The sequence below is a fragment of the Lepus europaeus genome, chromosome 10 (genome assembly GCF_033115175.1).
Source record: "Lepus europaeus isolate LE1 chromosome 10, mLepTim1.pri, whole genome shotgun sequence".
NCBI classification, from domain to species: domain Eukaryota; kingdom Metazoa; phylum Chordata; class Mammalia; order Lagomorpha; family Leporidae; genus Lepus; species Lepus europaeus.
Window position 1 is genome coordinate 51281052 of NC_084836.1, and position 12772 is coordinate 51293823.

Genomic DNA, 12772 nt, shown 5'->3' on the forward strand with positions numbered 1-12772 from the left:
CAGCCTGGCTCCAGCCCCAGCTGCTGTGGCCATTTAGGGAGTGAACCAGTGGATGGAAGCTCTCTCTCAGTCTCGCTCTCTCTAACTCTGCCTTTCAAATAAATAAATAAATATTTTAAAAATATATTAATTGTGATTTTAAAAATAAAACAGTGATAATGCCCCTTGAAGTATAAACAAATATAATCCAGTATATGCTAAGTGGCATATTCAGGAGAAAGTAAGATCAAGATGTCAACTTCAGAATTATTACTTAACAATTACCTAACCCATCTATTTAATCAATACTCTTTTTCTAAGTATTCCAGATGAATACTTGAAAAATAGACTGCTTTATGAGACATCTTGTGCCAAATCCAATGAATCAACAATCATATAAAACTTTAAAAAATATTTAGTCTTAAAAATAAAATGACTAATAATCCCACTTTTGAATGGCCGATGACATTCATGTGCTAAAAACTTCAGGATGTGAAACATCAAGCAATGACAAAGTTTCTGAGACATATCACCTATAGTTAAAAAGTTATTGCTCCTTAGGAAAAAAGCCAACAGAATATTTATGCTTTATTGTTTGCACTTAATGTCACTTGCAAAGCAGGTGCAGAAGTATAATATCATAAAGGGCTGTGCATTTTATTTTTGCTCCAGATTGTTACTTACAGGAGCCCAAAAACGTTTCTTTGAAAAATTATCAATTTACTGTGACAGATATGCTGAACAAATTCCAGTGACCTTTGTGCTTGGTAAGTATAGGTCACACGCAGACTGCGGCCACACAGCTGTGTCCATCAGGATGGGACCAATGACTGCGCATGGGAGTGTGTCCAAGCTGCGAGGCATGCCTGAAAAGCCACCGCTTGCAATAGAACCAGAATCCCCTGCAAGGTTTGCCTTCAGGGTCGCTTCTGCTAAATTAACAGCGAACAAGCGTGAGGTAGCAATCTGCTATTGGACAATTAAGCTTTCTCTCTGCTAACTCTCCATTGTTACAGTCAGTATTTGAGTTCTAATACCCACTCACTGGGTGCAATGGCATGGCCATGATCAAATGCCATTTTTTTTTTCTAAAGGGCAAAACCACAGGTTGGGATAGCATCTTATTTTGAGACCCCCCCAACCCCCTAAAAAAGGCTAAAAGTCTGCTAAAAGCATCAGTGTGTCTGCTCTGGGAGACTGCTTTATCATCTCCCGCTGTTCTGCAGGGTTTTATGTGACTTTGGTAGTGAACCGATGGTGGAACCAGTTTGTGAATCTGCCCTGGCCCGACAGGCTGATGTTCCTCATCTCCAGCAGTGTCCACGGAAGCGACCAGCACGGGCGCCTGCTCCGGAGGACGCTGATGCGCTACGTCAACCTCACGTCCCTGCTCATCTTCCGCTCGGTGAGCACAGCTGTGTACAAAAGGTTCCCCACCATGGACCACGTGGTGGAAGCAGGTACCGTGTGCGTGCATTTTCCTAACCGAGATAGGGAGCGCCCAAATTCCTGCGAGAATTCCTTACAGCCATTCATTCATTCAAAAAGCGTTTGCTGCTTCCCTACTATGTGCCAGAAACAGTCTAAAGAGGCAAGTGAGGCAGTCATGGCTTCTGCCTTCCAGAGGCTTTCTTGGGAAGTGGAGGAAGCACTGTATGTCACATGGCCTTGAGGCAAATATAGTAACTATTACTAAAGTTGTCCGGGATATTATGTGACAGTTTTCCAGTACCTTCTAGTATATTTCTTTTTATAGCTATGCACACATAGAGCACACGAAAAGGCAGGAAGTATAGATTCTGAGAGGGTGTGGCCTGCCCTGAATCACACAGCCGACTGTGGGGATTCAAATTCGGACTCAGAGCTCCTCCCTCCACGCTATTCCCAAAATATAAGCAGGTTCTGCTGGGAACCCACAACGTGGGCAGTTAGTCTCTGCGCTCCTGGACACAATACACGAATATAACCATGTTGGACAGATGCTTCTCTTTGGAGATGTAAATAGCTAACAAAGAGGCCATTAAACCAGCCTTCCATCGGGTGAGGATTAAATGAGACAATTCTTGGCAGATGGAGACATTACGAGAACCTTGAGATGATTCTGCCTGTGTATTGAACAGCATCTCAAATTAGACTGCAGTAGCTAAGACCCCTTTTCAGAAATGTCCTTGAAAGTAGGTCTTTTGGGTTTTTTTTAAAGAGCACTGCTTTTTGCTTATGGGATTTTGTTGGTGTGGCTGATTTTTTTGTTTCTGTTTTACCTTCTTCAAAGGGCAATGTAAACAGCGGCTGAAAGCACAGAGCTAAGGGTTTGAACCCTTACTCCTCCATCAGTGTGTGCGGCTTCCTTAACCTCTCTGTGCCTCAGTTTCCTTATCTGTAAAATGAGCTTACAGTAACCTAAGATACCACCTATCTCGTACACGTATACAGCACAGACTTGTCATGAGGAGGAAATAAGTTGTTTGCAAAGTGTTAAGGGTCTGCTAGTACATAGCAAGAGAGCTGCGTGGTTTCTTTTTATTATGAGGGAATCATCTAGAGCAATAGCATCAAATGGCATTTTGGTCACTTTGGAAAACTCATTGTGAGTAGGATAACCCAGGCTTTCTTGATTCTATCCTGCTGAGGAGTTGGCAACAGTCAAGGTAGGGCTAGGAAAAGTGTAAGTGATGTTGTTAGGGATACAGAGGGAGATCTAGAAAGAAATAGGCTGCAAGGGGTCAGTGCCATGGTACAGTGGGTTAAGCCACCACTGGTGACACCGGCATCCCACATGGGCGCCAATTCAAGTCCCCAATGCTCTGCCTGCAATCCAGCTCCCTGCTACTGCACCTGGGAAAGCAGCAGAGAATGACCCAAGTATTTAGGCCCTTGCTACCCATGTGGGAGACCTGAATGGAGTTCTAGGCTCTTGGCTTCAGCCTAGCCTAGCCCCAAGCCATTGTAGCCATATGGGGAGTGAACCAGATGAAGGAATATATTTATTTCTTTCTTTCTCTCTCTCTCTCTCTCTCTCTCTCTCTCTCTTTCTCTGTAACTCTGCCTTTCAAATAAAAAATAAAGGAAAAAGTAGTAGGCTTCAAGGAATCGGTTAAGAATTCAGGTGGAAGGTATGAGTGGCCTGGCAGATCCCATTATGTATTATGATGTAAAACCAGTAGAAATGTTGAAAAAATTGTCAGTTCTCCAAATTTAAAAGTAGAATGCTACTCCAGCATGACCAAGTTGAACATGCTACTTGAGAACTGTATTTTCTTAATTTCTTTCTTTCTTCTTCTTCTTCTACTTTTTTTTTTTTTTTGACAGGCAGAGTTAGTGAGAGAGAGAGAGAGAGAGGCAGAGAGAAAGGTCTTCCTTCCATTGGTTCTACCCAAAATGGTCGCTATGGCAGGCACACTGCACTGATTCAAAGCCAGGAGCCAGGCGCTTCCTCCTGCTCTCCCATGCAGGTGCAGGGCCCAAGCACTCGGGCCATCCTCCACTGCACTCCTGGGCCACAGCAGAGAGCTGGACTGGAAGAGGAGCAATTGGGACAGAATTCGGTGCCCCAACCGGGACTAGAACCCAGTGTGCCAGCGCCGCAGGTGGAGGATTAGCCTAGTGAGCCGCAGCGCCAGCCTTCTTACTTAATTTTTAAAGAATCAAATGTGTGAGGAACTGTCACCTCTGAATAAATGCCTGAAAACAAACAACTTCTGACCCATCCAAACTGATGCATGAGTGCTAACATTTGCTTGGATGAAAAGATAATATTTCTCTAGTTTGGATACATTCTTGGAATGGAGAAGGCACATCTATCAGCAAGCAGGGGCCAGGCCCAATTCTCAAAGCAAATCTTATCCTCTAAGTGTCACCTTCATATTAAAAGCACATCCGGAGGAAGCCAGGGTGGCTGGAAATGGAAAGACTTTGGGGACTTCTAATTGGATGTGAGACCAGAGGTGGGAAGGACAGGGACAGGTAGATACGGAAGGTGAATAGGACTAGGATGTGATTTCACTCACTTTGGGCTTATTTTCTACACTACCAAGACCTACTCCTTGCCACACCTGTACAGGTGTCTGTCATACATTCAGGCTCTTTCCTTTCTGAAGTCCTCTGGAATGTTACAATTTCTCTATCTTCCCAACCACCAAGACCTCTTCCAGTCCAAAGGAATCTGAAAATGAATCATTCATTGCTTGATGGCATTTAAACTTGTGTGTCTCTAGGTGCAGTCACAGGCTCCCTACATCTCGAATACCTCGAGTTCTCTATTTAAAGTGCATATTCCTGGGTCTCACTTCAGACCTATTGAATCAGAACCACTGGTGCAGGGCCCCAGAAACTGCACTTCAAATGCAACATGCTTGTTTTTTTCCTACACTGAAATTTGACAACTACTGACTCTTTTCTAGAGGTATGCTTTCTTTAAAATAGTTTTGATTTTTAATTGACATGTCATAGTTACACATCTGTATTTATGGGGTACACTGTGACCTTTCAATACTACATGCAATGATCCGATCAGCTGCAATGCTTCCTGTCTCACCTCTGATTTTGTCTGTGTCTTCTCAACTTTTCTCTTTTTCTACTTATTTCAGCTCTCATTTTTGTTATTTCTTTTCTCCAACCCATTTTGGGTTTGGTTTGTTCTTGATTTTCAAGCTTTTTGAGGCATATCACACAGATGCTCATTTTTTATAACTCTTTTGCTCACCCCCAAAACAAAAGGCTTTGGTAGTTACCATCTTTTTTTTTTTTTTTTTTTTTTTGACAGGCAGAGTGGACAGTGAGAGAGAGAGACAGAGAGAAAGGTCTTCCTTTTGCCATTGGTTCACCCTCCAATGGCCGCCACAGCCGGCGCGCTGCACTGATCCAAAGGCAGGAGCCAGGTGCTTCTCCTGGTCTCCCATGGGGTGCAGGGCCCGAGCCCTTGGGCCATCCTACACTGCACTCCCGGGCCATAGCAGAGAGCTGGCCTGGAAGGGGGCAACCGGGACAGAATCCGGCGCCCCGACCGGGACTAGAACCCGGTGTGCTGGCGCCGCAAGGCGGAGGATTAGCCTGTTAAGCCACTGCGCCGGCCACCCACTCATCTCTAATAACACAGTAGCTATGACTATGAAGGAGTTGATTCAAGGTTTCAGCCCCACTCCAAGCTCCAAAATTTCCAAGAGGGGCTTCAGGGCAGCAGAGAGTTGAGTTAGACTTGCTTGGATGTAACAAGCATTGTTTTGAATTTTTAATTTGAGTGGCTGATGGAGGATGGGAACTGAGGGAGAAATGCTGGGGCTACAGTCTATGAAACCATCACTAATTATCTTGGTCAAAAGGCTTCTATTGCCGGCGCCGTGGCTCAACAGGCTAATCCTCCGCCTTGCGGCGCCGGCACACCGGGTTCTAGTCCCGGTCGGGGCACCGATCCTGTCCCGGTTGCCCCTCTTCCAGGCCAGCTCTCTGCTGTGGCCAGGGAGTGCAGTGGAGGATGGCCCAAGTGCTTGGGCCCTGCACCCCATGGGAGACCAAGAGAAACACCTGGCTCCTGCCATCGGAACAGCGCAGTGCGCCGGCCGCAGCGCGCTACCGCGGCGGCCATTGGAGGGTGAACCAACGGCAAAAGGAAGACCTTTCTCTCTGTCTCTCTCTCTCTCACTGTCCACTCTGCCCGTCAAAAATAAAAAAAAAATAAATAAAAAGAAAAAAGAAAAAAAAAAAAAGGCTTCTATTTCTCGCTTTAATTCTTAAGTGCTTTCCCCAAAGGCAGAAAAAGTGTGGTGGGCACAGCTTGTACCCAGAGGAGTATCAGGTTTGTGTGATAGGCAGCAGGCAAATGTCCCAACCCACTACCCTCTAAGCTGGGAGAAAGGGTCCAGAGGCCATGTCCTTGCTGGCTGCCCCGAGGCTGGCACCCTCTGCCCGTGGCAGCACTGACTCACCAAACTTCCTGTATTTCCCCAGCAGAGCAGGCTGACTCGGCCTGCACATGGGTTCCATTTCCAAGTTCCCAACCGGGCACAAGCCTCTGCTACTCCCTGACCGTCCTTTGCCTGTGCCAAGGTTTCTGGGAAGAACAGGAAGCTCAGGGATGGTGGGAAATGTTGGGCAAATCCCCTGAGTCTACAGCCAAGGCACCTGCTCCTGCCTGAGGGCAGAGAGGACTGGTAAATAAAGCACGGGGGCTCCATAGGAGTGCAGGTGATGCTGAGAGCACAAAAAGCCATCAACTGACTCCTACATAAAATCCTCTAAAAGGAGAAGTACATATTCTTATCCTTCAACACATTAGGTACAGGTAAAATCAATATTACCTAAAAATATGGACTGCAAGACACCATTCCCAGAGATTCTAATTCAGTAGGACTTTAGTCGGGGCCATAACTGAGATGGGGGGGGGGGTGGTCCCTGGATCACAGACTAAAAAGAAATGGGGCTCTAAGACCATTGGAGTCCTCCAATCTCTTCTCCCTGTTGCTTCAGGGAGGGTTTTTGCACACATATTGCTGGCCAGGAGGGTGAGAAAACAAGGCGTAGTAGCTTCTACCTCAATGAGAGCCAGACCAGCTAGATCACCTGCTAGTTCTTAAATAGTCCTTGCTTTTTAAAAAGTTGTGTAGTTTTTATGTATTTGAGAAGTGGGACAGGGGATGGAGGGATAGAAAGAGGAACAGAGGATCTCATCCACTGGGTCACAAAAAGCCAATTGGGCCAGGCCAAAGCCAGGAGCCTGGAATTCCATCAGGGTCTCTCATGTGGTTAGCATGCATTCAAGTACTTGAACCATTACCTGCTGCCTCCCAGGGTATACATAAGCAAGAAGTTGGAGTTGGGAGCAGAGCCAAGATTGAAGCCCAGGGCCGGCGCGCCATGGCTCACTTGGTTAATCCTCCGCCTGCGGCACCAGCATCCCATATGGGCGCCGGGTTCTAGTCCTGGTTGCTCCTCTTCCAGTCCAGTTCTCTGCTGCGGCCCAGGAAGGCAGTGGAGGATTGCCCAAGTGCTTGGGCCCCTGCACTCGCATGGGAGACCAGGGGGAAGCACCTGGCTCCTGGCTTTGCATCGGTGCAGCGCACCGGCAGTAGCGGCCATTTAGGGGTGAACCAATGGAAGGAATACCTTTCTCTCTCTCTCTCTCTCTCTCTCTCTCTCACTGTCTATAACTGTACCTGTCAAATTAAAAAAAAAAAAAAAAAAGACTGAGGCCCAGGCACTCTAACATGAGATTAGACATTCCAACTAGAGTTTTATCTACTATGCCAAATGCCCAGTCCAGTCTCCTTGCTTTTAAAGTTGGAGCATCAAATTACATTATTCTAGAAGAATCAAAAAACCAAAATGTGTAGTGAATATTATACAGTGGATTAAGCTGCCATCTGGGAAGACCACATCCCAAACTGAGTGTGCAGGATTGGTCCCATGAATGTTTCCGATCTGGGAGGCAGCAGGTGAAGGCTGAAATACTTGGGTCCCTGCCATCCGTTTGAGGGAGACCAGGCTGGAGTTCCTGGCTCCTGGTTTCACACTAGCCCAGCCCTGGCTGTTATGTGCATTTGGGAAGTGACCAAGTTGATGGAAGATCTCTCTCCATCACTCTGCCTTTCAAATAAATAATTTTTAAGGCCTAAAGATATGCTTCCAGAGAAATATATATGACTTGATGTTATAGGTTGAATTTCTCAAATTAAAAATATAACTACTTTTATTTCTACTCATATTAAAATAGAAATACGGTAGTTGAATTCAGAAGTGTCTATTGCACTGAAAAGTTTCTGAACTGGTCTGCTATCAGTTATTCGCCAGGACTCCAGTACTGCCTTTGTTATTTTGCCTACTGGCTAAAAAATGCACCCTGGAAAAGTCTAATCATTTTATTTATTTATTTATTTATTATTTTGACAGGCAGAGTGGACAGTGAGAGAGAGAGACAGAGACAAAGGTCTTCCTTTTGCCATTGGTTCACCCTCCAATGGCCACCACAGCCGGCGCGCTGTGGCCAGCGCACCTCGCTGATCTGAAGCCAGGAGCCAGGTGCTTCCTCCTGGTCTCCCATGGGGTGCAGGGCCCAAGCACTTGGGCCATCCTCCATTGCACTCCCGGGCCATAACAGAGAGCTGGCCTGGAAGAGGGGCAACCGGGACAGAACCCGGCGCCCCGACCGGGACTAGAATCCGGTGTGCCGGTGCCGCAAGGTGGAGGATTAGCCTGTTGAGCCGCAGCGCCGGCAAGTCTAATCATTCTAATCACTTACCTTGGAAGACATCACTTATTCCAAGTCAAGCCAAGTATGCAATTCTAGATCTTTGCTGATTCAAGTAATGGTCTTAGTTGAAGCTTTATATTATGGTACCAGACCAAATCCAAACATCATATCGAATGTTTCATAGGAATTGGGAGAGGAAAATAGTTTTATTCAAAATTACTCACCAGAAGCCCAAAGATAGGTAATGGGAAATTATATATGTACCTCTAAAAGAAACATTAGCAAAGCTGACACTAAACCTGCCATGCATTTGCTCATTCAGGAAAGATTTACTGAGCGCATGCTATAAGTCAGGCACTGTGCTGGCACTAGACATAGAGCTAAAAGCAGGAACAGGTATTGTCTCTGGCCTCAAGGGTCCATAACAGTTACTATAAATCCTTTTGCACATTCATCATTTCAGAGACAAGCATAAAAATTCTTATAGCTAATTTTCACATCTCTATTTCTCTCTCTAAAACAGATCCTTTTGTACTTTGCTTGGTAGCTCCTAAGAATGCTTGGAAGACAGTAAACTTTGAGAAAAAGCACCCCTTACTTATCCTAAAGCCCTGGAATTTTAACATGAAGTTCCTTGGGATTCCTCTATGTCCAGAGAGAGCCTGGGGAGACTCCACTGGAATTGTCAGTGACACTTATGGGTAACAGATATTAACACAACCAAGCAAGCCGTCAGCTGTCAAGTGGTGGCTGAGATGCAAGTATAACTGTAGATTCACTGGCTGAAAGCCTAGCCCCTTCTGAGAGCCTTCAATAGCTAGCTCAGCTCATCTGTGATCTTCTCTTCTCTCCCTAAGCAAAACCAGTTGGATTTTATTGCACATTCCTGCCCTGGGGTCTGCTGGTGTTTTTCCTGAGGCATCTGTGGCACTGGGGCTCCTTGGTCTCTGACACCTGCAAGGGCTATGTGCTTCAGGCGAGATGACCGAGGGGACGATGGTATTTGTGGCTGTGCCAGATTTTCCTCTGTTGGCTGAACTTTTAGAAGATGAGTCAGTTGCCCCTACAGTCTCACATGATGAGTCCGGAACAGACAGCATGTCATCTTGTGAGTGAAACCTGACACACCTGTGTGTCTTGTTCTATGAAAGCGAGAAAGCGCGTGGCAGAACTAGCCCTCCTGGAGTGAATGCCTTGGAGAGGAAGTCTCGCTCAGTGTGTGACGCTTCCTCACAGTTCTGTTTGGGGAATGCTGTCTGCTCAGTGTTTCTTAGCATATAATTGTGGGCCACAGTCACTGAATTATCAAGGGCGCTTATTTAAATTACATGTTCCCAGGGACTCAGAATAGCTGGGGCTTAGGACCTTAGGAACCCACATTTTAATCAAGCTCTCCACAAACTGCAGGACCTGGACTAAGAATGCTGACATGAGCAACGCTAGGGCAGTCATTCCCAAACTTTGCTGCATGTTGAAACCACTTGGGATCCTGTAAAAATCTTCCCATCTGGCTTCCACCCTCAGACATTAGGATGCAAGTGGTATCTGGTGCCACCTGGGCATCAGGGGATTTTAAAGCAACTCAGACCATCCTAAGTGTAGCAAAAGTTTAGAAACCACTGCATGTGGGCACATCAACTAATCTCTCCAGTGTTACCTGCAAATTGCCTCAGACCAATTCACCCTGGGAAAAATAAATTCTGGACTACTTGGTGTAAGGTGAGGAGTCGACAGCACTGATTCTGTGTATGTTTTGTCCGTGCGTCATTGTGTAGAAGGTGGTATACTGCCAAATGGGATACTAATTTGGGACAGGGATATGGCTACTTCAGAGGTGTTACTTATATCAGGAAGATAGAGGAATTTAATGGCTTGCCAGCACCATTTTTAATGAAATGGAATGAAGAACAGGATAGGGTAGGGTAGGGTAGGATAGAAAAGAAAATGTCAGAGAGCACATCACATGGACGGACCAATAACTGCTTTGTGAACCACATTTACCTGCCCATGGTTCATGGCAAAAAAAAAAAAAAAGTTGCCATACTTCCCAGCATAATGCTTCATGATGTGATCCCATCCCTCTCTCAATCTCATTTTGCCTCCCTCCTTGAGGGGGAAGTTTTCCCAGGTGGCAGGGATTTCTAAACCTCTCCCATTAAACAGGAAGGGAAGCTAACATTGAAGCTGGTGGCTTCGTTGCACTCATTTGGAAAACACAAACATGAAAAAGTGCCAAGCACTTTGCAATCTTCCTGAAAACAATTCACCCCTCTAAGAAGGGCTCCGATGCTGAATGTACAGATTTCTTTCAGAAAGAGCTGGCATCAAACCCATCCTGCCTTTAAGCTCTGAGATGCAGAACTTTTAGTTCTGCTGATAGTCCCACTTCAATACTGTACTCTAAAGGCAAAAGGCATCTACCTCAGCTTCAGCCAAGGGAAAATAAACCCACTGCACAGCAGACAAAACCTATGGTGACTGGCATTTTATGTATCGATGGATTGATTTAATCCTTTGGCTTGAGGGCGATAACATTTTGCCTTCAAGGAACAGATCCTGCTCCATTAAAACACAACTCAACTTACAAGGAAATGCTAATATGTATTAATAGATCTAGTTCCATTACTCTGATTAGAAATATGAAGAATTCTTTGAAATAAGCCATATGAAAAATGCTGAGCAGAACTGAGCCAGCCAGAAGGAAGACAGCAAGAGAAATTCTAGGCATAGGCAACAGCAGGACAACATGGCCATGTCGGCCATGGGTAGGGATAAGGCTGGAGGGAGCACGGCCTGGAGACAGACAGGGGAGGAAGACGGGGTTGTATGAGAACCAGCCAACTGACAGTGTTGCCCAACTGGAATCAATAAATAACTATCATTAACACAGCCTGGGAGGTGACGATGATGAGCCTCCTCTGGAAAAGGATCGTCCGTCTCTGGCTAAGGTAGCTTACGGTGCTGGTGAGGATAACATCCATTTTATAACAAGTGCCTTTTGAATGGATTCGGCCAACAATCTAGAGATTTTCTTTCAATTGACTGACAACTTGACTTCCAAAGATGGGTTTACTTTAGATAAGATGAGCAACCCTGCAGGGAAAAGATTATTCTGCCTACATAGTCTTAGAAGACACATTAGTGTCTGATGCGTCATATATCTTCTACAGCATCTAACAACATATTCAATGAACTCGGGCTGCAAATTTAAAAATCACCACTTTGCTCATTCTACCTGCCCCCTTCCAATCAATAGATGTCCTCCATAGAAAGAAGGGTCTAACTCTTGCTTTAGTGTTTCCACTAAATAAACCCTCACTCTGCATATTTACTTTCTGCTTAGGAGCCAAGAAAGGACTTGCTAGCACAATTTGATCTATGCGCCTGAATAAAACATACCCAAAGTTATTCTTTGCTCAAATGACAGCGATGGCAGCCAGTATATAAATGGGGTCATTTTTGGAAATTGCTCTATAAATCCTAAGAATATAACTGTTAGGCAATTGATATGGAAGATCTGAGAATAAGCTTCCAGTTAAAAGGAATAACAGCTACATCAAGTCTTTAAGCACAAAGCCAAGACAGGTCAAATTTATCTATTAATTCTTGTAATAACATTTAATAATGCTCTCCAAGTACTAAGAGAAAACAAAAAAGAAAATGATCTGGCTCATGCAACAACTTTGAGATGCACTGAGAGACAAAAATGGGATTCCCAGGTTCATTTTTATTTTTTACCTCTAGAGAGTACCATGCTCCAAGCATGGGCAGAACCCTTCTGTGTAGTATCCAAAAGTAGTCTCCCATTGGTAAATATTGACTTTGTAGTTGTTACTCTGTTCAGCTCAAATAGTAAATAAACAGAACCTTCATTCAGCAGGACAGGGGTTTTCAAACATCGCTGTTTTTCAGAATTTCCTGCACTGCTTCATGAGCATGCAATGGCCTGAATCCAATTCCAGGAAGTCACCCAGGAAGATTTAAAAGCGTGCTGATATCTGACTTCATCCTTTGACCAACTGAATCGGAATCTTTGGCAATAAGGCCCAGGAGTTAGAATGTCCTGAAGTGCAGACCCAAGCTGAGGATGCCCACCTCCTTGAGTCTGGTGTAGTGGGTCAGGGTAGGACCCAGCCTTCTCCATGTAATCATCTGCTTTAAAAGTGATTCAGAACCACGTGGCCCGTGGAGCCAGGTTAGATCCAAGATCAAGGTAATTCCTACACTCCATGAATCAGCGACTTTCAAAATGGGCACATCTGACGTTTTTTAACAACACCTCTTAAATAAAACTCTGTCCATGTGGTAAGGAGGGAGGATTACTTTAAACAGGATAACCAGGTTTGTAAACTGATTATAGATGGCTCAAGATATAAAATGTGTATACTTTTGGGCAACAGTTTGTTTCCATCCGAACATGTTATCATAATTTCTTTCTTTTTTTTTTTTTTTTTTTTTGGCAGGCAGAGTGGATAGTGAGAGAGAGAGGGACAGAGAGAAAGGTCTTCCTTTTTGCCGTTGGTCCTCCAATGGCCGCTGCGGCCGGCGCATCTCGCTGATCCGAAGCCAGGAGCCAGGTGCTTCTCCTGGTCTCCCATGCGGGTACAGGGC

General features: G+C 45.2%; 1 protein-coding gene across 1 annotated transcript; it reads left to right on the top strand.

The window, feature by feature from the left end:
• The first annotated feature begins 1276 nt into the window (after nt 1–1276).
• LOC133767641 (bestrophin-3-like) lies at nt 1277–10529 on the top strand. Its single transcript, XM_062202076.1, has 2 exons — nt 1277–1439; nt 10474–10529. The coding sequence occupies exons 1-2, from the start codon at nt 1277–1279 to the stop codon at nt 10527–10529; spliced, it is 219 nt and encodes a 72-aa protein (XP_062058060.1).
• Nucleotides 10530–12772: the final 2243 nt, after the last annotated feature.

Bases quoted from the DNA above. Each gene is read 5' to 3' on its own strand.
- LOC133767641 (XM_062202076.1), top strand. From the start codon at position 1,277: ATGTTCCTCATCTCCAGCAGTGTCCACGGAAGCGACCAGCACGGGCGC. The intron at 1,440-10,473 runs GTACCGTGTGCG...GATTTCTTTCAG, and splicing joins GGACCACGTGGTGGAAGCAG to AAAGAGCTGGCATCAAACCC.